The sequence below is a fragment of the Peromyscus leucopus genome, chromosome 8a (assembly GCF_004664715.2).
Source record: "Peromyscus leucopus breed LL Stock chromosome 8a, UCI_PerLeu_2.1, whole genome shotgun sequence".
Classification (NCBI taxonomy): Eukaryota; Metazoa; Chordata; class Mammalia; order Rodentia; family Cricetidae; genus Peromyscus; species Peromyscus leucopus.
In genome coordinates this window covers 19,135,585-19,160,377 of record NC_051085.1, presented here as the reverse complement: position 1 = coordinate 19,160,377, position 24,793 = coordinate 19,135,585, and the positions used below count along the sequence as shown (strand labels likewise).

General features: G+C 39.2%; 1 protein-coding gene across 1 annotated transcript in view; it reads left to right on the top strand.

Annotated features, from left to right (window-relative positions):
• Tbc1d32 (TBC1 domain family member 32) overlaps nt 1–24,793 on the top strand; it is a 211,962-nt gene that overhangs the window by 74,616 nt on the left and 112,553 nt on the right. Inside the window, exons 18-21 of the mRNA XM_028868362.2 lie at nt 1,936–2,074; nt 7,336–7,423; nt 9,852–9,970; nt 19,191–19,307. Coding sequence (XP_028724195.1) covers nt 1,936–2,074; nt 7,336–7,423; nt 9,852–9,970; nt 19,191–19,307 — 463 coding nt within the window. The remainder of the gene's footprint in view (nt 1–1,935; nt 2,075–7,335; nt 7,424–9,851; nt 9,971–19,190; nt 19,308–24,793) is intronic.

Sequence of the window (24,793 nt, the reverse complement as noted above, 5' to 3'; positions counted from 1 at the left end):
TAATTAATATAAATGTTGAGGCAGGCAGACATTTCTCATCAGTTCTTGAAGCTGTCACTCCAGTCCTTCTGGACTGTGTGGCTCTTGACAAGTCTTATTGTCTACAATATGGCCACCCGCGTTTAATAGGTGGTATCCTTATCTGGCAGCTCTTGCTTGTATTGTAGCTGTTTGCTTGATCTCTGTGACTTAAATTAACTTGCTTGGTACTCTGGATGATACTTTAATTCATACACAAATTGTATATTTTTCTCAATTTTAGGAAATTCTCAGTATCTAAAAAAGTTAATTGAACAATATAATATGTTTATGGAGTATAGAATTTTTGAAATTCTTTTCTTGTGGTTGTAGGCTTTCTTTTGGGCCACTAACCAGCTCCCAAATCATGATACGGAGACGTAATATTAGTTATGAATGTTTGGTCTTATCTTATACTTGTCCCACTAGCTCTTTTAATTTAACTTGTTTGTATTTTATTACGTTTTGCCTTGGGGCTTTTTACCTTTCTTTCATTCTGTATGTCCTGCTCCATGTCTAGCTTGCTGGCGGCTGCCTGGCTGACTGGCCATGGGTGTCTCCCTCTTTTTCTCTCTCCTTCTTTTCTCCCTCCTCCTATTTATTCTCTCTGACCACCAGCTCTGCCTATCCCTCTACTGCCTAGCAATTGGCCAGTCAGCTTTTTATTAGACCAATCAGGTGCCTTAGGCAGGCAAGGTGAAAGAGCAACACATCTTTACCTCATTAAACAAATACAGCATAAATAAAAGCAACACACTGTAATGAGAGCCTCAATAGTCTCTCTGTATATATCAATTTATTAAGGGGTTCTCTGAGGAAAATAGACTCACTGATACAGGTTAAGGTAAATCCAGTTGCAGAATCCTTGGAAAGCTGGGGACCGATCACACACTGCTTCACGCTGCCTGATCCTGTCTTCGCCACCCAAGAGAATGCAACCCCCTTTCTCCTCCCTTTTAAGTGGTCACATAGGAAGATAAGAAGCACTACATCTATCAGGCCAGATTAGTTCAAGGTCATGGGCAGAGCAAATTCCCATTACACTCACTAGCTAGTTCTTGTATTGAAATTCACCCATTTCTGTTCATCTGTGTATCACCACATGGCCCGTAGCTTACTGGTTCTATCACATCTTACTCCTTGGCCATCTTGCAATGTCTGCTCTGACTCCACCCTTCATCTCCATCTTCAGTTTGACCTTATTCTGCCTCGCCATTGCCCAAACAGCTTTATTTGTCCAACAGTGAGAGCAACACATATTCACAGTGTATAGAAAAAACATCCCACAGCAACACATCTTTCCATAATTAAACAAATGCAGCATAAACAAATGTAACACATCTTTACATAGTTAAAGCAAAACTCTGCAACATAAACAAGTATAGCACATCTTTACATAGTTAAAATAATGTTCCACAGAAGTTTCTGCTGTTTTATTTATTTTTTAATCTCTGGAGAAAGTTATTAGGCTTAAAATTGTGTTTTGAGAAAAAAAATGTTATTATTCACTTCCAAATAAAATAAAAATTTATAAAAATAAAAGAGAAGACATGTATATTATGCTCTAGCACATGAGAAAAATATTTTAATAAAAAGAGGGCACAAAAATAATGGAGAGTTGAGGTTCGGGGAATCCAAGTGCAGTGGAATTATCATGGGAAATTACGGCATGGATGAAAAAATCGAGGCTTAGTCAGAGTGCTGCCCCTGAAATGAATACTCGACTCACTGAGTGATGCAGAGCCGTCAGAGCGGAAGTGAGAAAAACACACCGATTCCATATTGTTTCGTAATATCTACTGAACAACCTGTAGCCAGTGTATGCTCTATCATTTCGATACTTGTCCATGCCAATCTTTACTATTTCCAGTTTTGAGGATATTAAATGTCCCTTTCCCTGTCCTTTCCCTGTTCCAGTGTGGCTTGGGAAGACAATTTGCTAGATGATTTACTCAATTTTGCTGCCACTCCCAAAGGATTGCTACTTCTTCAGAGAACAGGTGCCATCAATGAATGTGTGATGTTTATGTTCAACCAATATGCAAAAAAACTCCAGGTATGAATTACCATCTGCTCTAAGCAAAGGGAATTGTTGTTGTTAGAAAAGCTGTTCAGAACATCATTCTGCTGTCTGTGTGAGATGTGGCTATTAAGCCTCAGTTAAAATTCTGGGATTGATTGTACCACTTGATTTTTTTTTTAAAGCAAAGCTTTAGGTAGTTGAGATTTGTGTCTGTGGTTGTATTTTGAAATTGCAAGCAGCCAGATGGAATTGAAATTTTCAGTTAATTTTCCAGATGTTTTGTAAGCATGATATAATACATCCATATGTACCAAAGCTGGGAAGAACTTCTGGGGAAAAAAAAAAATCCCGATAGGGCTAAATGTGTGTATCCATGAAGGTTTAGGCCTTGGGTGATTTAAAAGACACAAACTTCCCTTTAGAGAGATTATGTTATACTGTTAAATAAAATTTACCAGGTAATTCATTTAATCAGGCAGCCTGAAGTAATGGACTCATAATCAGCTTTGTTTTTTCTGTCACAGTAAAGATCCTTACATTTCTGCAATCTTGGGTATGCTTCTGAGGGTTATTTTTTCTATATAGCTCCTATATAGATCATTGGCCAGGATCAAGGCATGCTGTGTGTGTGTGTGTGTGTGTGTGTGTGTGTGTGTGTGTGTGTACTTGGGTGGATGTAGAGACCGCTGTCAGCTGCCTTCTTAAATTGCTCTCTACTTTCATATATATATATACACACACACACACACACACACACACACACATACACACACACACACACACACACACACACACACACACACACATCAGTTCCTTAATTAGGTTTTTGGCAGAAATTTAGACTACCAGTTTGTGAGGATAAATTCCATTTGTTAGAGCCCCAAAGGACTGCACACACCCCTGAGCTGAGGAATAGCCTGACCTTTTGCAGACCGTTTTCTGATCAACCTTGCCCTGCGTAGTAAACTTGTATTTCCCCTGTTCTCTGTCAAAGAGCTGTGTCCCTGGCGCCTGCACTTACCCGGCTTATTTTTTTTGAAGCAGGCATCAGCGAGGTCTTTGGGGGATCTTAACATCACTGATAGCAGTTTTTGTGGCGGTGGCAGTGGCTGCTTTCTGGTGTGTTTTGTGCAGAGGAGATTGAGGGAAATAGGTCCAGTTACAGGCAGCAAAGCCCAGGATGTTTCAGGAAGACTCTTTTGCCCTGTGAAAGGCTGGTCAGGCCTGAGCATGGTGCGGTGTGCAGCTTTTCCCATGATGATGGAAGGCCTTCTTCCCCTGGGTTTGCCCCTTCCCTGGTGGGACTTTGGCAGGATGACACCTTAGGTGTCTTGCAAAGCTTAACCTCTGTTCTTGTCACCACCAACTGGCTTTGTGACAGTGGCAAGATCCTCTCACCTCTTTAAAGTTTTGTTTCCTTTCAACCTTTGATTTAGCAGCTGAGTACTTATCCCTTCCGGGTTCACGACAGATTGGGAGTGTTTCCAGTTCCTCTAACCAGGTCGGGCTTTTGGCTGCTGTGGGCCTTCCCTTTTGGCCTCTTAGCCTTGGAGTGACCCTTTTAGGAATGCCTCAGCCTTCCTGGCTGCAGATTTCTGCTCCTTTGTGTCAGACTCGTTACCATTTTTACCCACCATCTTGCAAGATAGCAAAGCGCTCCATCTTATTTTTTGAGGCAGGGTCTCTCGACTAGGAACTCACCAGTTTGGGGCTAGATGGCCAGCAAGCCCCAAGGATCGCCAGCCATCTTGTCTCTTCTTCCTCAGTGTTGACATTATTGTGTGTGCTGCTGAGCCCGGCCTCCTTTGCCTCCCTCCATCCCCAAACATGGGTTCAGGCACACTGAACTCATGCTTATGTTGCAAGCACTTTACAGATATCGCCAGGTCCCCGATCTTGGGTATCCCCTCTTTCACAGTGGTTTTGTTTTTGCTTTTATCTCTGGCAGCTATTGTGTTTGATGGTTTTATGTGGCCTGATGGCAAGTACTGACTTTTTACTCTCTTAAATTCTAATCCCTTACCTTTGTTTAAAACTATAAGAAAAGAAATAACTCCTTTTCTTGTCTCTTCCTGTGAAGAATAAATAGTTTCTCAGGTAGGCCCCTCATTTTCCTTGCATGAGTAAAATGTGTCTGGTTTTTTCATGGGTTTGTGAGGTTAGGTGTGTATGTGTTGATACATTTTTTTTTAAAGGCGGACCCTGAGTACAGAAAATATAGTTACACCTGTTCCTCAGTTTATGGCATGCTTACTTCATCCATCTGTATGAGGTTCCCATTCTGTTTTATTTATTTTATTTTAGTGTCATTCCAGATTGCCAGCTCCATTTCACCCTGTGCACATTTCCCAACCCCATATTTAGGGCTTTATTATATGCAATACCCTTACACACACACACACACACACACACACACACACACACACACACACACACGTTTTATATTACAAATGTTCCAGTTTATTTTTAGTTCCTCCATAGCTGAGGTTAGAGCTGTCCTTGTATCCTAATTAACTGTTCAGGCTTTGTTGATACTGTTTATCATTATGAAACTTGTAAGCACAACTCAAACACATTTTCTTTTTCATTCAGGTGCTTCAGATCAGGCAGGCATGTCTTCACATGATGTATCTAGAATTAGACGCCATTGTTATGTTTGTAAATTTCAAAACTTAATAGTTTTTACATCATACTGGTAGCATGCATACAAGAGACTGTCCCCTTGACATTGGGAATTTACAGTGATAGTTCTTCATTAGCATATTCATCACACTTTAATGTGCCCTGCTATCCCAGATATTGTCATCATTTACCTCTTCAGATATTTTTCAAAAAATCCCGAAGGGTAGGCTATATTTTTAATTTTGTGTAAGAGAGAGTGGGAGCCCAGGTTAATTATGAAACATGTTTTATGGCTCTGTTAGCTGGCTAGTTATAGTGGTCATTCTAAAACTCAGATTTTTTCTTTTCTAGTTTTTGACTATGTACATGAAGACATACTTTGTTTAATAAATTGTCCAACTTATGGTAATTTTTTTTCTCTTCACAATAAATGGGAATTGGACAAACCCCGTGGCTACTAATACTCCAATTTTCTGGGCTAGTGGGAGGGACTTATGAGTAAGGCATTCTTTGACAGGAAGATACAGGAAAAGGAGAATAGGTATCTGCCTGGACTTCTGTGTTACTCCCTGCAGAACAATGGATCGTAATTCAAGGAAAATGGGAAATATGACTGACAAGATTGAAAAGGATGGACAACTTTTAAAGATATAAACAATAGAAAATTGATGAATAGATCTAACTTTCAGCATGGCCATTTAGCTCCTTTTCAGCTCCCCCCTTTCCCCCATTAGAACTGAGGGTACACTTTATGTTTGAAGAGTTTGAAGTTAAACCAGGTGCTTTATATAATATATATAAATATTATTTTATTTTACAATACCATTCAGTTATACATATCAACCATGGGTTCCCCTATTCTCCCCGCTCCCACACCCTCCCCTTACCCCCAGCCTACCCCCCATTCCCACCTCCTCCAGGACAAGTCCTCCCCCGAGGACTGCGATCAACCTGGTAGACTCAGTCCAGGCAGGTCCAGTCCCTTCCTCCCAGACTGAGCCAAGTGTCCCTGCATAAGTTCCAGGTTTCAAACAGCCACCTCATGCAATGAGCACAGGACTTGGTCCCACTGCCTAGTTGCCTCCCAAACTGATCAAGCCAATCAACTGTCTCACCTATTCAGAGGGCCTGATCCAGCTGGGGGCCCCTCAACCTTTGGTTAATAGTTCATGTGTTTCCATTCATTTAAATCAAGTGCTTTTAATGACATGTTCTAAAGTAGGAATTCTGAATGGTTAACTCCGTTTGGAAGTTGGACATCTTATAGGCCGCAAAATCTAATAGGTGTATTATAATGCCACTTCACCTCCTTATGCTGATTAATACGACGGGATAGGTTTCCTTCTGTATTTACCCCAAGTAGGTTTATTCTTTGTAAAGTGACAAATTCTGAAGGACTTTTACACAGAAACAGAGGGGTTGATGTTTAGGATTGGGCAGCTCTTCCTTAGGAACAAAAATTGAATCCTCTAGAAATAGCTATTTTTAAGGAGAAAGTATCATATTTTTTTTGAGTTTTTGTTTTGTTTTGATTTCTTAAAAATCCATTTAAGAATCTGGCAGTAAAAGGTTATAAATGAAGAAGTAGCCTATAAAGTAATAATAGGATGATACAATTTAGTAATAATAGTATGATAGAATTTAGAGCTGGAAGCTGTCCTATTTTTGCTTGATCTAAGCCCCTTTTATGAGAAATAAGTCCTTTTATTTATGAGAAAAAGGTGAGGAGTTATAAGTGACTCTTCAAAAATATTTATTTTTAACCATGTGTATTTATGTGTATGAGTTCAGTTGTCCACGGAGGCCAAAGTGTTGGGCCATCTGGAGCTAGACTGGTAAGTGGTTGTGAGCCTCTAGATATGGATGCTCAGAATTGAACTGAATTATGGGAACCGAACTTGGGTCCTCTGCAAGAGTAGTATGTGCTCTTAACTGTGGACTCATCTCTTCAGCACCTTACTAAGTGACTTGTGAAAGTCAGTGAGCTAGGATTAAACTCAGATGAGAAATAAAATGGCTAAAAATACCACATTAGTACTAATTCACTGTGAGGGTGGTGGTGGTTGTTTTTCTGTTGTTATCACCTGAAGGAAATTTTGTTGCATGAATCCTAATTGGTCTTATAAAAACCCAGAGCCAGATATCAGGGTGAAAGCTGAAAGATCAGAGAAGCAGAGCAAGCCATAGTCACCACCTCTTACCTCACCAACTCCTCAGTCTGAAAGAGCCCGAGTTCTGGTCTCTTCCTGCCTTATATTCCTTTTTCTGCCCAGCCATATCACTTCCTGTCTCAACCTTCCTAGTGCTGGTATTAATGGTGTGTGCCACCACTGCCTGGCTGTTTCTCTTTTAGACTGGCTTAATCTCTTGTAGCCCAGCGTGGGCCTGAACTCACAGAGATCCAGATGAATCTCTGCCTCTGCCTCCCAAGTGCTAGGGTTAAAGGTGTGTGCCACCACTTCCTGACCTAGAGGAAGTCTGGCTAGCTCTGTCCTCTGATTTTCAGACAAGCTTTATTTCCTAGCTTACAAACAGTATATACAAACAATATATCACCACAACATTTCTAATCTTCTGGTTGTTAAAGAGCGGTAAGTAGCTGTACAGCTAAGTGTGTATTGCGTATGACAGCATGCTATGGTCTTTGTTTCTCATTGCATTCTTTATGTTAGATTAACAGGCAGAAGAAGTTTGACCATGAAGTTTTGGTTGTACAGGTGGCATCCACAGCAGCAGGGGCAGTAGCACTACAAAATTCAGGCAAGTTTTTTTTTCTCCCTCATAAATAAAATGTGACCATTGTTAATAAAATGAATAATAGCAAAATTCTTCTTTCCAGTTTGTGACCGTGAAAAAGAAAGTTTACAGGATTGTCTTTGCTTTCGGTGAAATTACACTGGTGATTATTTTTCCTATGACATGTAGAGACTCTTATCCTACCTTTTTATTTTTAGAACAGTGGTACCTAATGATCTATACTAAAACTTATTCAATTAAAGCATCCCTCTTCACCTTATAAGCCTACAGAATGCCATCTGTCTTGGTGTAATTAATTTTCCCTGACAGAATGGCCCAGTGTTTGGTTTAGTAGACTTGGATGTGCATCCAAATGTCCAGTCAGCATAGCTGTCACGTATCTGTACCACTGTCTTGTTCCCATCATTCCCCTGCCCTCTAGAGAGCATCCCCTCACTCTGCAGCCTTCACACACTCTTTGAAGTTTGCCCTCCGAATATATTCTCTGCTGTCAATTGGAGCTGTAGGAAAGTTAGCCACCGTGATTGTAGTATGCCCATGTTTAGTTTACTGAGCATCACATAATTAGTGATATAGCAGAGCAATTTACAGTTGGAGGTGATAAATTATATCAGCATCACTGATCACTGTTGGTTCACTACTTAAACCAAAATATTTTGCTATATTTTAGTTTTTGCTCAACCAATTTGGGCTCTATGTGTATATGTTCCTTGAAAAAACCGGCCCTGAGCTGAAGCACATTTCTCTTCTACTTAGGATAAATCTGTGTAGCACTGGAGAAAGGAATATATTAATAGATCCATTTGAAGACTAGATTTCACACCAGATTTACTTGTCATCGAGTAGTTAAGCATTTGAACCCCATCCTCTCCAACTTTTCTTGAGATGAAAATTCTGCACAGGTCATAGGACGACTCCAGATCCCTGAGCTTACGTTACTTGCATTACAGGAGCTGCATTGGCATTACATTACGTGCATTGTCCCATTTGTACACTGTGGAAACTCTGGAATATCCATTTTCAAATACCAGAATTCCCTGGGCTCTGAAGATGAGGGACTTTCACCCCCAGTTCATGCAAACTAATGAATAAACTCTTAAATTAGTCTCTTAAATTAGACCCCAGTATCCTCACTTTTAGAGCCTGCATTTTTTTTTTAGTTGTGCCAGAAAACACTTCTCTTATTTTGTTATAAGCATATTGGTTTGTCGTAAATTTATTTTGGTTTTTGATATTTTAATAAAATTACATTATGTTCCCCCTTCCCTTTCCTTCCTGCAAGCCTTCTCAGATACCCCTTGCTCTCTTTAAAATTAATGGCCTTGTTTTCCATTGTTGTTGCATACATATCTGTATATTCCTATCCATCCCTAAGATCATAAGTACAGTCTGCTCAGTCTCTCTAATGTTACTCGTATGCTCTTAGGGCTGACTGACCTTTTGGTGTTGGATAATACATTGGTATGCTCCACTCTGGGGAAGAATATTCTCCTGCTCTTAGCATTCCTTAGTTGCCTGCAGTTCTTAGTATAGGGTGGCGGCTCCCCTAGCCTTCCTTCCTGTCTACTTTGTCAACTTGTTGTCCTTGTCAGCTCATGTCTAGACAGTGATGTTGGTAGATTTTATGGGCGTAACTCTCAACAGAACTGGGAGACACAATCTAACAGCAAACCCCCTGACCTCGGGTTCTTACCATCTCAGCACCCTCTCTTCTGTGTTTCCTGAGCCTTGGGTGTGGGATTTGTGTTGTAGATGCATCAGTTGGTATGGGGCTCACCACCCTGCATTTTGATGTGTTGTGACTCTCTGTGACAGTCTCCATCTGCCAGAAAGAGAACTTTCCTTGGAGGGTGGTGAGGACTTATCTGTGGGTATAAGGACACATACTTAGAATGTGGTCAGGAATTAAGGCATACTGACTTTATGATTAGATGTTAGGTTTTTATATACAGTATATGATTTGAAAAATTTAATATCAGCTTTAATATTCATTTTCATTTAGTATTTGACTCAGAATTTAAATGATGCATGGGAGGAAAGTTCAGAATTGTTTGAAACATGGAATTATAAATGAATATTAGATTAAGTGAGCATATTCTTTGGATGCCTGCCCGACTTGTTGGTGCCTCCTTTCTCTTCCTCCAACTCCTGAACACATTCTTTACAATCTCCAGGGAAATACTTTCCCATGATTTATTTAACAGTGCAGGGTGATGGGATATAATAAACATTTAGTAATAATATCAAGTACCACTTCTATCAAGGGTAGAGATCACACTATTATTTTTGAAAGATGCAAATGTTTTTCCTCTGTGAGAGTAAATAAGTCTTTTCATAAGAATAATCCTGTCTCCCACAAACCAGACTATACTATTTTACACCATAATATAAATTATGCTATAAATATGACATAAGTAATACTTCTTCCTAGGATTCATTAGTGCACTGATAACTGAGTTATGGTCCAATCTTGAATGTGGAAGAGATGATGTAAGGGTAACTCATCCTAGAGCTACTCCAGTGGACCCTATTGACCGAAGCTGTCAAAAGGTAAGAAGATGTGTGATGAAATAATGCATAGATTTGAAGTGTATTGCAAGAGATGACTCCATGGAAACCTGACCTATGTCACTTATAAGCAGCAAACTTTCTTGTTTGTTTGTCTTTCGACACAGGGTTTCTCTGTATATCCCTGGCTGTCCTGGAACTAGCTCTGTAGATCCAGGCTGGCCTTGAACTCAGAGATCTGCCTGCCTCTGCCTCCCAAGTGCTGGGATAAAGGCATGTGCTACCACTTCCTGCCTAACTTTATTAAGTGGACCTTCTCTCATTTAATACCTAAAAACATTTTTCATTATAAAGTAAATTTAGTGAACTGTAGCATACTAATAGCTGTTGGAAAATATGTTGGAAAGATACTTTTTTTTCTTGTTATTATTATGTATTTTTCTTTCCTAATAAAGGGTAGTAACACACCAAGTCATGTTACTTAAAACAATGTGTCCCCAAAACAAACACAAACCAACACCACGGAAGTTCAGGAAGCATTTTCCCTTGGTCTTGCATCTGATGGAAGTTGTTTGGATGGAGTGAACAGGAGAGAAGGCAGAGGGAAGATGATCTTAGCTAGAGTGCAGCAAAAAATTCGTAAAAGTGCTTACCCCCTATTCTGTTAAAATTCAACGGCTTTTCCTATGTGTAACATAGTCTCCTAATTTCTTTTAGTTGAAGTAATGATTCCCTGCAGTGGAAGCCTGAACAATTTTTAGTATAATGATGCCATAAAATTATTTAAAGAACTCCCCTTTACCTACAATTTCAGCAGTTCCTTTTTTTTTTTTTCCCTGGGATGTTAGGCTAATTCACTCTTGTACAAAACATGAACATTAGAAAATAACTTAAAAATGAAGTGGTTAAAATGTTGAGGGCCCAAAAGTAGGCAGTAAGTGAGGGACAGTGACTTGTGGGGTGCTCCTCCTTCACAGTCTCTAGTAGAGACAGGGTTGCTTTTTGTAGACCAGGCTGGCCTTGAGCTCTCTATGTAGACCAGGCTGGCCTTGAGCGCTCTGAGATTCACATGCCTCTGCCTACCAAATGCTTCTGCCTCCCTGCCTGGCTCCCGATTTTAACTTTAGGAAAAGTACCCATTGATGTTCTCTGGATGGAAACTTACAGTCTAGAGAGCTAGTAGAAATGGAATTCCAAGCTTAGGGTTATTTGGCAGCTGAAGATGGAGTTAGGAGCCTGGAGAAAACAGTCACAAAATGGGTATTACAAACAGATGTAGTAGCACCCAAACTATGAGTTACTCCTGTAAACTATAGTAACTTTGCTGCTTACCACATTACCTGATTTTGAATCCAGCCAATATAACTGTTCAAAAAATTCATCTTCTGTATACTAGTGCTGAGTATGCTGAGAATCAGCTTACAAACAAATCTTTTCTTCTGAGGCTGGGGAGATACATCAGTTGGTGAAGCACTTGCTTTGTAAGAACAAGGACTCAAGTTTGGGCCCTAGAATGTACATTAAAAGCAAACAAAGAACAGGCTAGTGGAATAGCTCATAGTTTAATATATTTGTTGCCAGCTTGATTGAGTTTGACCCCCAGAACCCACATGGTAAGGGAGAGAACTGATTCTCGCAAGCTGTTCTCTGATCTTACATACATGCTGTGGCATCCCTGACCCTAACTCCAAATGAATAAATAAATGAAAAAAATTAAAAATTAAAACAATAACCAACAAAACCCAAACACTAAAACAAAAATCCCCCAAACCCCAAGCCAAAGTCCCCACACCAGGCATAGTGGCACGTGATCATAAGTCCAGCACTGGGGAGGTGGAAACAGGTGGATAACTGGGACTTACTAGCCTGCCCGCCCAGCTGACATGGAAACTCATGAAATTTAAAAGCTGAACAGTAAAGGAAACAAGCAAAGATTAAAGAGAAAATCTTTGCCAGCTTTGTGTCTTAACAGAGGTCGATGTCTAGAGTATATAAAGAACTCCAGAATTTAAAACCCCCCAAAGCCACATCATCCAGTCAGTAACAGGCTAATGAACAGATCGTTGTTAAAAAAAAAAAAAAAGCAAAAATACACTAACAAATTTATGAAAAAAAATTCAACATCTTTAGCCCTTACGAAAATACAAATTAAACCACACTGAGAATCCATCTCACCTTAGTCAAAATGTCTACAAATAAATCAACCAACAAATGCTGCCAGGGATACAAGGCAAGAGGAAATGTTATACCTGTGGGGGTATAAATTAGTGTGGATATTATGTCAGTTACTATGGGGGTTTCTAGGAAGACCAGAACTAGAACCACTGTATGATGCAGCTACTCCATGCTGCTGCCTGCTTGTCCATGTTCATCACAGTTGTCCACAGTAGCCGAGATGTGGGATCAGCATAAGCATCTATCAGCCAGTGAATGGAATGAATGTGCGTATGCACAATGGCGTTTCTCTGCTTCATAAAGAAAATGAGATTAGTTAATTGCAGGGGAATGGATGGAGTTGGTGATCATCATGTTAACCAAATAGCTAGACTCAAAACAGATACATTTTCTCTTACATTCAGAACCTAGATTTATATGTGTGTGCAATTTAAATATACATATATACACATATACACATACATACATATATATATATACATATACACATACATGCATGCATACATATATATATAAACAGAGTGGTGACTAGTGAAAGAGAGGGTGCTGGTGGGAGTGGAGATTGACAAAAAGATAATTATGGGAGTATTAGCAAAGTATGTGTCATACATGTATGAAAGTTTTATAATGAAAACATTTTATTTATTTACTAATTTTGTTATTTGACCATTTCATACATGTATATAATGTATTCTGTTTGTACTCTGACAAAACCCATTATTTTATATGCTAACTAATAATAATAAAACTATGTTCTTTATGTTAGTATAACACAATCTAGAATCCATATAATATATGCACACAAAGCAAGGAAAGTAACCTAGAATTTCTAGGCTTGTGAAGAATTTAAAAACTCTGACCCATACTCAGGAAAAAAGCCAGCTGACTAAAATTTATTGTGAAGTAAAGGTGGACTATTTTACAAGGACAGGACATAATGGAAACTTAGAGTAAATGAACAAATAGGTCTCTATAGCCATATCAAGAAACAGATGGAAATTCTGGAATTAAAAAACTAACCAGAAATAGAAATTTCAAAGTGGGCTTAACAGAAGATTTAAGCATAACATCACAAATAGTAAACTTTGACAGGTCCACGGGAGTCATAAAATTTGAAGAGCATGGGTGGGGAGAGCCTTTAGCTGATTTTGAAATTATGTCATATTGATAGTTTTAGCTTTTGCAATGAGAAAGCTAGAAACAAGAGAACAGGAAAGAACAATATTTGCCTAAACAGTAGATAAAAGTCACCAACGTTTTTGAAAGATTATAGATGAGAAACTTAGTGAAACTCAAGAAAGACTATGTAAAATGAAAATATATGGGAAACCACACTGCAGCTTGTGATGAACTACTTAAAACAAAGATAATGCCACATTTTGGAAGGAGCTGTAGAAAATCAATATTATATGTAGCATACAGTAGAACAGTTTGCTAGCACCATGTCTTAGTTAGGCCTTCCATTGCTTTGAAGAGACAACATGACCACAGCAACTCTTATAAAGGAAAAACATTTAATTGGGTGGCTTACAGTTTCAGAGGTTTAGACCATTATCCTCATGGTTGGACATGGCGGCATGCAGGCAGACATGGTGCTGGAGAAGGAGCTGAGAGGTCTAAATTTTGATCCATAGCAGCGGAAGGAGTGTGCCACACTGGGTATAGCTTGAGCATAGGAGACCTCAAAGCATGTCTCCACAGTGACACACTTTTTCCAACAAGGCCACACCTGCTAATAGTGCTACTCCCTGGGGGCCGAACATTCAAACACACGAGTCTAAGAGGACCATAACTATTCAAACCACCACACACTGCATTAGAGGTCGTGGAGGCCAGAAGGCAATGTAACATTTTATTGTGCTGAGAGCAAAAGATAAAAAAGATAGAATCAATGCACAGTTCTGCATCCAGCAGAATAGTCTTCAGCAATGAAAGTGAAGAGACTTTTGGCTAAGGCAGAAGAAACTGCTGCCATCACTCTTGCCCACCATGTATGCTAAAGGAAGGTCTCTAGGTGGGAGTTTGGATTTTCTGGAGAGGAGGAGGGCATTGCAGATAGGTGAGTCTACAGAGGTAGAGTATGTGCCCCACTTAGTGTGAAAGTTGGACACGTTATTATCATGACTCTCCACGTTTGCATTATCCTTCATGTATGACATAAATTGGCACGCTATTGTAAGTTGTAAATCTGTATGAACTATTTCTAATGCAGGTTCAAGGTTATTGGAATTTTATTCAAGTTATTTGACTTTGAATTGCGAGTATCAGTATAACAGGTTGAATTTTTCTCCTGAAACATTGTATATTTTCCTAACTTATATATTAAAATATACAACAAATGACAATTCATAGTTTTAAACAACTCTTGTACCCAGCTTGAGAGCTCAGTTATTCCACAAGGGTTCTTTGCACTTTTGATTCTACTTTAAATTACAGTTAGTATATAATTACAGTCTCAACATATAGCAAATCCGTTAAAACTTGTGTTTGAACTCCAGTCCCTTTCTTGCATCTCTCCACTCTGTCTCTTCAGCTGTGCCTATGGTAGACAGTAGTCCTGAGGCTGCTATTTAAATACATAGTAAATAAAAAATCTTCCTCCCAAGGCTCAGAAACTGTTTCAGAAGACAAGACAGAAAGATCTAAGAGCCCCAGAGGTCAGTTAGTTCCTGAGAGAAAGCATCATCCAGATGTGACGGAATCAGTGTACCCGTGAACTCACAGTAGCGGTGGTTGCCTGCACAATACTAAGCCAGTGAACGTTCAAGGAGGGAGGAGGGAGAGGCTCATGAGCCCCCACCCTGTGAGGAACTGTTGACAGTTGCCGGCTTTTGGGGAAGGGAGCGTCAGCTTCCCTGAGTGTGGCCTCGGCTAGGTTGAGCCAGTGGATGTCGCCACACCCATGAATATATGGGCCGCACAAAAGGGACTCAGTAAGTTAAATAGGAAGGACATGTACATGGAAGGATGAGGGGAAGTTGCGGGGATGCTGACCTCGGAAGAGTTAGGGGAGAGGAGTGGTTCGTGAGTGTGATTAAAGTACATTGTATGCATGCAAGAAAAGTCTCAAAAAACAAAACGTTGATAATAATCTTAGTTAGTTGTAGTAATCATGTCTTCCTTGTTCAGAAGCACAGGTGCTTATTGGTGTTCTCCAGTATCGAGCAGCTCAGATTACATGCTGCTTCCCGGAAGTCCTATTGACCAACATTTCCTTAAGAACCCACGGAAAAGCAGTGCAGAGAGATATAGCCTATAACATTAAAAGCTGGCTCGGTGGTTAAGAGCCCTTCCTGCTCTTCCAGGGGATCTGGATTTGGTTCCTAGTACCCACATGGGTGGTTCATAACTGTCTATAACTCCAGTTCCGGGTAATCTGATGCTTCTTCTGACCTCCGAGCACACTAGGCACACATACGGCACACATACATGCAAGCCAGCAAATAAATAATATAAATAAATCTTAGACAAAAAAATTTTAAAGATTAAATATTGAGAAAGGAAATGTACAACTCTTTTAGATGACTGTAGATTGATTCTTAGCCCCAATGTCAGGTAGCTTATAACCACTTATAACTTCAGCTTTGGGGGATCCAGTTTTTTCTGGTTTTTGTGGGCACCTGAACATACATGGCATGCACTAACATAGACACAGACACATACAGAGAAAATTTTAAAAGTATCTTAAAACAGAGAGAGAGAAAAACAAAACAAAACAAAACAAGAGTAAGTATTTAGAAAGCAGTTTGATAGTATATTCACTTAGCAAAATAATCATGGCAGGTTCTTCCTTAAGACCTGTGACTTCCCAGCCACAGGTTTCTGGCCAGGCTTACAGTACCAGGCATGAGTCTTCTGTGGAGTGGACCTTAAATCCATTCAGAAAACAACTGGCTATCCCCATGTTTTCTTGGCGGTGGGGAGTGAGCCCAGGGTGTTGTACAGACTAAGCATGTTCTCTACCATGGGTTAACACTGCCACACTTGAGATCACCTTCCTGAATCACTTTCTGATTTGTTCCCAAGAGTCTTGAAAAAAGAGGACTAACTCTGTCTCCTGAAACTTCAAAATCAAAATTAGTTTCATACTTCCTAATACTGTCTACCACCTAAATTATTTTCCAAATTCTTTCTTTCTTTCTAAACTATAACGGATAATTTGTACTAATTTTCTGAAAGCAGTGTTCCTTTTTTTCCCTAGCGTTGGGGATGGATCTTATTAACATAGCACATCTCTGCATCCTTTCAGGCTATCTCTCTCTGAGCCACACCCCCTATCCCCTCATTCTGCCTTGTAGTATAATCCTCTGCATCACCTCTGACCTTTCTCCAAAGCACAGCACCTCCATGCCATTTACAGTACTGAATGGAATGACCTCACAGTGTGTTTCCTGCCCTGTAGGGCAGAGACTGTTGCTTCATTCATATTTTAATTGGCATCTGCCACAACTACTATAGGCAACTGACATTAAAATATTTTGAGTGTGTAGTCATTATGAACCTGTAAGTTTTCATTCATAGGAAGTTTGTTACTTTAATTCTAAGCTTGAAATGCCAGTTTTAAAATTTATTAACCTCTAGACCTTCTCATTTCATTAGCATTATTACATAAAACTTTGTTGTTCCTAAACACTGAAAAGTAGATGTTTTGTGCTATTTCAATTTTAGGATTATGTCTGATGCCACAAACACATTTAATGTACTTTTCTGGGAACTGATGATTGCATTGAAAATATTTTCAGTTCCATGAATGCTTAATACATCACAGTTTTATAATTTGCTAAGTGCCTTTAAAAATGCCTAGTGCATGAGAAATGGGTTTGTTTGCTCTTGTGGTAATCTACTGAAATCTTCTCAAGTCTCTTTAAAATTATATGCAGGTTATTTGTTTTCAAATACAGTCATTGGATTGTTTTCATCTGAAGCTCTACTTAATTTGCTTAGAGTAGCATATCAGCAATTATTCCAACTATGTACCAACAGAATTATTTTATTTCTTAGAAGTGAGATTCTATAAACATGAGTGGAGCTATTCTGTATAAATGGTAAGAAACCCTCAGTATGTTACAATATGACTCATAAACAATCTATTTCTTAACAAAGTGGATATTTATTCAATTTATCAGTTGTACTTGTAATCCATTACTATAGAGAAGAGATTTATTTATTATTACATCTAAACATTACTGGATTAATATCATGAAATGTTTAAAGCATTTTACCTTTGATATATTCTCTGGATATTAAAATGCATTTTTAAAAGTTCTATTGAGATCTGAAAATCATCTTTCTACTTAACACCTACTTGGTTGGTGGATTTGTTTACGCAGTTGTTGGGTTGGTGGTCACAAACCCTGTAGTTTCCTTGTAGTTCCTTTCATGGTAATTTAGACACATACTTCTCTAGCATGCTTTCCTTGATAGCAGCCAGCCTTTCCCCTCTTCTTTACTACACTCATCTAGAGTGATAGTATGCCTGCATAGGATTCTCGTAACCAAACATGCTCTGTACATTTTAACTGAACCTTTACACTTACTGTTATGCTAATATATATTAGGTTTAAATCATGGATATTGCTGTTAGAGTTGGTAAGAAAGTCCATCTTTGTTTTAAGAGGTTGTATCTGGTGGGGGAATATGGACACAGCTTAAACTTAATGCATGCTCAATTTTTATCCAGAAATACAATTGCTACAAAGCACCATGTGCTGTATATGTTCACCATATAGCCACTGTAATTTGTTAAGTATCACTCCACTGAGTATAAAAGAAGGAAATAGGAAGTGGACTCTACTTTTCCTATTCATAAACAAAGACTAGACAGTCATGTTTTCATTTGCAGAAGAAACCTTAGCCAGAAAAAAAGAAAATGTAGTTTTGTTCTTGTACAAATGTGTTATTAGTCAAGGTTTTTATCACAACCTCAAGGTTTCTTATCTATTAATGAGAAATCAAATCAAGTAGTTTTTTTTTATTTTTCTCAAATTTTTATTTTTCGTTTAGTGAAATATCTGATTCATAAATTTTCAACCTACTGGATATTTAAAAGATCAAACTGTTAAGCAGCACACAAAGCTTACAAGGAACTACAAATAATATATCAACTAGGAAGTGTGTGGAACTTCAGGAAGAAGATGGAGTTGACCAGAAAGAAAGGGACACACTTTTGGAGTGCAGTTGAGGGCAGGTGGGGCACGTTAATAGGACAAGAGAAGTCTGTGTAGGTGGCAGTCAGTTGAAGGAGGCCACGTGACTTCATAGTGGAGAACGGTGAGAAATGAGGCTTTTGAGACACAGGTGAAGAGAGTGAAGTGTCCTGAAAGTCATCTAAAACATTTGGACTTCCTGCTGTCTAATGATGGCTGCCCATGGAATGCTTCTGAGCTAGGAGCTGAGAATGGAATTTGTGCGGGAAATAGATCCGAGTTGCTGTTAAGCAGGTGAAGCTAAAGAGTCACGGAGATGCGGACCTGGCTCACAGGCGCTGTGGATAGATAGGTGAGCTTGGTATGGTCAGACAAGTGTCATGGAGAGGTGGACCTGGCTCACAGGCACTGTGGAGAGGTGAGCTTGGTATGGTCAGACCGGGACAAAGGAGCTGTCTTTCATGGGAAGACCATGGCTTTTGAAAATTAGCTATGATGTCTAGGTTATTCTGATTTCCATTGAGTATATTAAAAACAATCATATGGACTAAGCTTGAGAATATATAGACCTTGTTATCTTGCCTTAGGGTGTTACTCTCTTGTATTTTCTTGGTTATAATAGTATAAGGAATTAGAAAGCAGGAGCTTTTTCGTTTTTTCATCAGAATCTAACTTTGGGAATTGCATATCATTTTGAAACGTTTTCTAACTCTTACACATGCTCCTTAACAGTTGTTATTTTAGCATTCTAAGCTCTCAGACTATTGCTATTTTTATTATTTTTTAACCTATTATGGGTAGATGTCTCACACTGACAATAGATTTATTTTAAAAATTAGCTCTCAGACATTCATGGGGCCTGCAGCATTTACCCGAACGACTCTTTCTGTGCAGTATTAAAAATAAAATGAGCTATCTCAATGTCTCTTCCTCTCCCCTAGTCTTTCCTAGCGCTGGTGAACCTGCTGTCTTACCCTGCTGTGTATGAGCTAACAGGCAATCAAGAACTTCCCAATAAAGCCGAATATTCTCTCCGGGAAGTTCCAACATGTATCATTGTAAGTTACTTCCTTTCAGTTCTCTTTCCTCATCGCCTACTGATTGGGATTGGTAGCAGAAACATAATTTGGCAATAATACACAAAATCCCCCACGCTCACTAAAATCTAAATTGATTTTATCCCTGGAGTATCAGCTTTTGAGTTATCTATGAATGGAAACTTTGGTCTAAGACATGCAACTGTTCCTTTACCTATCAGAATGCAAAGCTAACCCTTTACAACCAGGAAAGCAACTTCTGTATGAATGAATTCTAGATGATTCGATAGCTTATTAGCCACATTTAATGCTGCTCCCTCACTGACTAGGATAATTAAGAACAAATTATGCTAAAGAGTCTAATATATTTTCAACCTATGTTTTAATGAATTATGTATTACATCCATGGGGATATTGTAGACATATTTATTTAATTCAAAACTTAATTTATACTCAAAATTGCTCATATTATTAGCTTGGTTTAACTAAAAGGGGATGTAGTTCATTAACTTAGAGTGTTCATTATCTTAGAATTAAACATGAATGTATATAAAAGTGTACATGAACACATATACAAGGGTTAGTAAAGAATTAATACTAAAATTCTATTTCTAAAAACTACTTTTTCCTTGTCATTTTATCTTACATATTATTGGTTTTAAAATAATGGTTTTGTGCTTTCGGGATACTTTTCACCTTTGTTAGTTCCAAACATTTGAGTTCTTAAAATTTTTTTCTATCATGGGAAAGTTTTGGTAACTACTGTGAAGTAAAATGTAAAGTTAGATATGTCTCTCATTAGACTTTTAAGAATCTGGGGTCTCGTATTATTTTCTTAAATTATTCCACTCCCATCTTCTTGTGCTCAGTTTTATCTCATTGCTTATGTACTTAATAATTTTCTCATTCTGCTGCTTGACTAGTTTGTGACTTTGAATGGGTTAGATACTGATTTTCCTGTCTACCAAAAGAGGGCGCTGTGCTAAGTGTAATGCAGATACTGAAGCACAAACACTATGTGATCCCACTAATGTGACGACTCTAGAATAGTCCCAGTCATTAGAATCAGAGAGTAAGGTATTGGTTGCCAGGGCTGAGGCAGGGCAAGAGGGCAAAGAAACAAGTCCTAGTCACATGTACAGGGTTTTGGTTACACAGGTATTATTGAATAACATGAGGCTTATAATTAATAGCACTGTATTAGGGACTTGAAACTTCTTAGTAGAGCACATGTGTGCTAAATGTCTTTTGCAGACTCAAAAAGAAGGTGAGAAAAAACTTGAAGTTCATGGTTAGAAGTTATCAAAAGTATCATCAAAGCCAAACTCCCTTCTCAGGGATCTAGGCAGGACTCTGTCACTGATTTTTTTCACTTTATTCATTCATTCATTCATTTATTTATATATTTTGAGGATTTCCTACATGATTACTTTTTTTGTTTGGTTTTGTTTTTTCAAGATAGGGTTTCTCTGTGTAACAGTCCTGGCTGTCCTGGAACTCACTCTGTAGACCAGGCTGGCCTCGAACTCAGAGATCTGCCTGCCTCTGTCTCCCAAGTGCTAGAAGTAAAGACGTGCCATGATTACTATTTGCACATCATTTTTACCTTCCTCCTTCCTCCAACTCTACCTATGTCCCCCCACTCCCTCTCAAATTCACACTTTCTTATTACTGTTACACACACACACACACACACACACACACACACACACACACCCCTCTTAACGAGTCCATTTAGTACTACAGGAGCTGATGCAGAGGCCATGAAGGGGTGCTGCTTACGAGCTCTCTCGTTATGGTTTACTCCGCCTCCTTTCTTATAGCATAAGCTATAGGACCACAAGCCCAGGGCTGACACCACCCACAATGGGCTGGGCCCGCCCTCACCAATCTCTAGTGAAGAAAATGTCCTACAGACTTGCCTACAGTCCCATCTTATGGAAGCATTTCCTTAATTGAGGTTCCCTCCTCTCAGATGACTTTAGCTGATGTCAAGTTGACCTAAAACTATCCAGCTCAGTAATGTCTTAGGCAGTTTCACCCTAGGGAAAACTGATTTTCTTTCTCTCAGCAGCCATTGATTGCTTGTTGGCCTTCTCTTAGAAGTGGGACCTTGTAAAATTTCTCTCATCCACTTTGTCATGTTGACTGGTGCTGTCATTAATCAGGTTTCGTTTAGACAATGATAACTGTTGAAGTTTCATAGATGTCACTTCTCTATCAAGTCCAGAAGATACTGTCTTGTTACTGACATCCTGGCTCTCTGGCTATTCAATATTTTTGTCCCCTCTTCTGCCCGCTTCCCTGAGCTGTAGGTATAGGGGTTGCATTGAACGTGTGTCAGCCTGAGTTGTGTACCCTGTGTTTACTCGTTCTCTGCATTGGGATCCTTTATGGAACTCTGCAGTAGTCACCATCGGCTCAAAAAGAAGCTCCTTTGGTAAGGAGTGGGAGCTGCACCTCTCTGAGTAGAAGGACATGTATTTAGAACACAGTTAGAAATTGTAGCAGCTTCAGAAAATGACAGTTATAGGTTCTCCTATACAGTATATGGTTTTCCCAAGCACGGGGCTAGATTTGCAGTATTAGGCATAAACCGCCCCTGTTAAGCAGACCTTAAATCCAATTACACAGTTGTTGGTTACTCACAAGATACAAAGTGCCACTGTTGCACATTAAGGACATTTTGCCAGGCCAGCCATTGTTGTGGCTCATAGACTTCGCAGCTAATGAGAACTGGGGGTTCTCTTCTCCCTTGGCAGCTTGCATAGCACTTTCTGATACTATGCCCTCAAGGTGGAGACATCCAGATCAGTTGCAGCTCAGTGCCTCCCAGTCCTGTGTCCAAAGTATATCATGTCTTCAAGGTCTTAACCTTAAAATTCTGGGAGGCAGCTAAGGACAGCTACAAAAGCCTGTATTGTTCTGGGGATCTCTTAGACCACCTGACCAACAACCCAAAGGAAGGTTTACAGTGCTTGGCTCTAGGGTTTTTGTCACAGCCTGTGGCTTTGGGGGAAACGTTATCACCCTGTGTAGCATACATAATTCTATTGAAATTATCCGTCTGTCTACCTATTATCTATTTACCTATCCTCCATCTATCTAGCCATCTATATCTGTCATCTGTCTATCCATATCTATCTATCTATCATCTATCTATCTATCTATCTATCTATCTATCTATCTATCATCTATCTATCTATCTATCTATCTATCTATCTATCTATCTATCTATCATCTATCTATCATCACATAAATGTATCTTAGACATTTCATGTCTTGTTGCTGCCTGACTTCAGTTCTTCACATGCCTAGCCATCTTTACATGGCCACCATCTCTCGCTAGCTGAAATCTTCCTCTGTAGTTCTTTTCTCAGGATATTTGTCTTGGATTATAAAGGTCCTTCTGGATGACATAAGATGATCAAGATTTTTAACTTAATTCCCTCTTCAAAGACCCCTTTTCCAGACATTCAAGTTCTGGGGATTAGGACACAGACAAACTTTTAGGAGGTTGGTATTTAACCTTCTCACTGTATAGGAGAGTGGCCTTTTCCTCTAGTTCCCCACAATGAGAAGTCCCAAGGAAGGACCTTGACTGGATTCATTTTCACCACAGGCTAACCAAGGAAACCCAGTTTTGGAAGGTACAGTTTTAGGGCCTTATTGACCCATTCCTTATCCTGTATAAATGTAACACATTTTTGCCTGGTTAAAATAATAGTCTATAATACTACTTATACTGAATTCTTCTTTGTTTATCTCGCCCTGGTTTTAGGCTGACTGCTAGCTTACTGAACATATTCTCAACATGGACAATATCCTGTGAAATGGGATTTCTGCAGACTGTTTGCTAGTTCCAGGCCTTTTGCTAGCTTGTTGCTGACTCAGTCTGATTTAAGAAGCTGATTCTTTCCCTGACAGGCTGTGGTGCTTAGAAACCAAAGCTCCCCATGAGGCAGGCTTCCCAGGAGCTCTGCTTTCTTCTCAGGGTGGTGCTACATCAATGTAATCCTCTTTGGAGAAGAGATTATTTACTGTAACATGTGTTCTTTGAAAGGAGATTATTGTTGGTAGAATGTTTCAGTTTCTCCTCCCATCAGCTTGTTGGCAATACCATATCTTCCCATCATTTTATTCGTCCTAATCTACTGCTTAGATTCGGAACCAGAACTTCAGATCTCCCAGGTGTCACCAACTGTCAGTATGCTCTGTGTTCAGATAGCTGTGCAAATTTGTGCTAAGTGACGAAGACAGGGGTGAGGCATCTGTGGAGAATATGACTTTGCAGCTGGGTGGATGAATGTTATGTGTATGTTCATTTTGTCACATGATGATTAGAACCCAGTGTCCAGCTAAGAACAAGACTGCAGACTACAGTGACAGAGCTTTAAAAAAATAACTCTTTTTATTCTCTATTCATTAATATTTTCTGATGTAGACTTATGTATTAGTTATTGGCATTCCTACAAGATAACAATAGTCTTGTGAATGTGAGTATATATGAGATAAGATATATATGATATAATTATAGTATATATGAGATAGTATACATACAGACATATATATGATATAGGTTCTCATGTAGTCAAGATTGGCCGTCAACTTGCTGTATACCCAAGGATGTCCTTGAACTTCGGATCCTCTTGGCTCCACCTCCTGGGTGCAGGGATTATAGGCATGAGCCACCATACCTTGTTTCTGTTGTGTTCAGAATCAAACCCAGGGCCGGGTGCATGCTAGGCAGACACTCTACCAACTGTGCTATATCCCTACCCAAGATATACATTCTTAAGTGTTGAGCCTTAGATCTTGCTAGAATAAGCTTCCCCCATCTGTTTTTATTGTGTTTGTAGTAGTATTTCTCAAATGTACATTGAATTATTTATTACTTCTTCCTCTTATAATTTATTCCCTGACCTCTTATTCATGAGCTGGAACTGTTCCCTTGTCATCATTCATAAACATCAGTAAATGTTATTCCACTGTGTTCCCTTCCTAAACCCTTTTGCTCTACTGGCCACAGTTAGATGTTGTATTTAATTCATTGATGAATTTATATAGGAAGAAAATTTTTAGATTTGTACTCAAGATATACACAAAAGACAGGGCTTTGTGTTGTTTTTTTTTAATTACTTCATTTCTTTGTTCTTTGTTTTTGTTTTTGACTGAGACATAGTCTCACACTATAGACTGGTCTCAAACTCAAGGCAGCCCTTCTACCTTAACCTCTGGAGTCCTGGGATTATACAGTATGGGTCATGACATTAGGCAGAAAGCGAGGCTTTCAAGAAAAACTTGTAGAGATGGCTGTATTGACACAGAGAAGACCGTGTGGCTGTCTGTGCCTGAGACAGCTGGTTGCTTCCAGTTTTGAGGGATGGCTACATACTAGGAAATCTAAAGGAACTTGCAGAATATTAATGCTGGAATCTCACCTGTAGCCATACTGTCTTAATTATTCTTAAGTAGACAATCTGTCTGTCTGTCTGCTCTTCTATCTG